This window comes from Hydra vulgaris, chromosome 13, assembly GCF_038396675.1.
Source record: "Hydra vulgaris chromosome 13, alternate assembly HydraT2T_AEP".
NCBI classification, from domain to species: domain Eukaryota; kingdom Metazoa; phylum Cnidaria; class Hydrozoa; order Anthoathecata; family Hydridae; genus Hydra; species Hydra vulgaris.
Window position 1 is genome coordinate 49,450,664 of NC_088932.1, and position 2,421 is coordinate 49,453,084.

Consider the following 2,421-nt stretch of genomic DNA (forward strand, 5'->3'; position numbering starts at 1 on the left):
TGCGATAATTTATTTCAAAGACAAAACGTCTATCAAAAAACATCTATTAAAAAGTTTAAGACAAATATTAGGTAACCAAAAAAGTTCGTGCGGTTTTTGGTAATTGAATTGTTTTTAGCATTTTTTACAACACCCACATCGCACAAGGCAAGTAGCTTTGTTGCGTAATAGAACGCGTGTGTCACGCGCAGTTGCTGCATATATAGTGTAGGCTTGTAACGAGCTTACAGGAAAGGTTTTGTGTAAAGAAAGGATGGCAACCCAACCAACGATTATTCGATCTTGCTTACTTTACGAGTTCAAACTTGGAAGGAATGCAACACAAGCGGCCAAAAACATCTGCACAGCATTTGGAGAAGGTACAGTAAGTGAACGCTCAGCACAGAAGTGGTTTCAGCGATTCTCTTCGGGAGATGAGTCCATCGAAGACCTGCCGCGTTCTGGACGCCCATTGTTGGTTGATGAGGATGAACTGAAGGACGCTGTCGAGTCTGACTCCAGCCAAACTTGCCAAGAACTTGCAGTGAGGTTTGCTGTGAGTGTTGAAACCATCCGCCTGCATCTGCATGCGATTGGGAAAGCGTGGAAGCTGAGTCGGTGGGTTCCGCACAAATTGTCGATCGACAACAAGAAGCACCGGCTTACGATCTGCACATCACTCTTATCACGCCACAATGTTAAGCCTTTTCTTGATCGTTTATTGACATGCGGCGAAAAATGGATTGTGTACAACAATACCAAGCGTTGCTACCATTGGTTGTCCCCCGATGACCCCATCCCAAAGACACCCAAGCCCAATCTCCACGAGCGGAAGGTTTTGCTCTGCATTTGGTGGACTACAGCTGGTGTGGTGCATTACGAGCTGCTCCCAACAGGCCAAACCATTACTGGACTGGTCTACTCAGCACAGCTGCAACGAGTTCACGACCTGTTGCTTGTAAAGCAGCCTGCACTGGTGCACAGGAGAGGAGTTCTGCTTCTCCACGACAACGCAAGACCGCACACCGCTCGCGTGACTCAGGACAAGCTCCAAAGCCTTGGTTGGGAGAGTTTGCCTCATCCACCATACTCGCCAGACCTCTCCCCTACTGATTTCCATTTTTTCTTTTCCCTGGGAAATAATTTACAAGGACGGCAGTTCCGAGACCAGGACGCGGTTGAAATGGAGTTGAAAGCTTTTATCGACTCAAAGGACCAAGAGTTTTTTAGAAGTGGAATAAATAAGCTTGTTTTACGTTGGGAAAAGGTTTTAGATGCTAATGGTGACTATTTTGATGAATAAATGTACTTACTTTTGTCGTTTTGTGTGTTTTTATTATATACGGAAAAACCGCACGAACTTTTTTGGTTACCTGATAGATAGATAAGATAATCCGTATAAGTATTTCCATGTGTCTGTTAATCTATGTAATCTCAATTTCTTAATACAAGAGAGGGGTAATAAAAGTGGATGGGGGGTTTAGTCAAGATTTAATGAACCGGGGGAGGGGAGGGTCAGAATTTACACTGAAAGTTTTATTACTTATCAGTAACTAGTATGTATTTTTTGATTTTTAAAGCTGATTTTCACTGATTTTTTTTTAGTTTTTAGATATAATTTTTTTGTTAAAACAAGTTAAAATTAATAAACGGGGTCTTAATAAGCTTAGTGTGGGTGGCAAAGTTTCCCAAAAAGAATAAACGCCCCCCCCCCCTTGAGTTAAGGACTCGAGAGTACACAATCAAATAAAGCCAAACACAATGAAATAGAACAATTCAACGAGTTTTTCATTCATTGTTTTCAAAATTTTTAAAAAGTTAAAAACCCTAACCCCATTAAAAAATATAACGTTTTTTATATTATGATAGGTGCTGAAAACAATAAATTAGTCGAATCAGTAGACTATAAGTGGTTAAATCTTTTTTTGAATCTATAACAATACTGAAATTATTAACAAGTCTTTGACTAATTTCTTTTTTTGTTTGTGTAAAAATAAATTTAAGATATATTTTTATTTTGTACGTATTTTGACGTTTTCGGCGTGTTTTATTTGGGTCCACGTTGTTCAATTGATAATTTATTAAAGAAAAATAAAATTAATTTAAGTTAATATTTATCATCAAAGTTTTGTTACGCTCAACGTATTATAAATAAAAACATTTGAAAATTTATTTTGCGTCAAAAAGGTTTAAAACATATTCAAACATATTATACAGTTATTTGACTACTTCATGGTACGTCTGCGTTAACCCCCCAAAAAATTCTACTTATGAATTGTTCAAATAATTTAGATTTACAATTTATTTTCTAATAAAATTTTATTATAAGTTAGTTTACGCAACTTTTTACGCAAAAAAAAAAAAAGATAAAAAAGTTTTTTTTTTCGGTGCCAAAAATTGAACGAGATACTTTAAGAAAATATTTCATAAAAAGTCTATGAA

General features: G+C 37.0%; 1 protein-coding gene across 1 annotated transcript; it reads left to right on the plus strand.

Moving 5' to 3' along the window:
• Window positions 1-253: 253 nt before the first annotated feature.
• Window positions 254-1,282, plus strand: LOC136089970 (histone-lysine N-methyltransferase SETMAR-like). The gene has a single exon (XM_065816073.1). It carries the CDS (start codon window positions 254-256, stop codon window positions 1,280-1,282), a length of 1,029 nt encoding a protein of 342 aa, XP_065672145.1.
• Window positions 1,283-2,421: the final 1,139 nt, after the last annotated feature.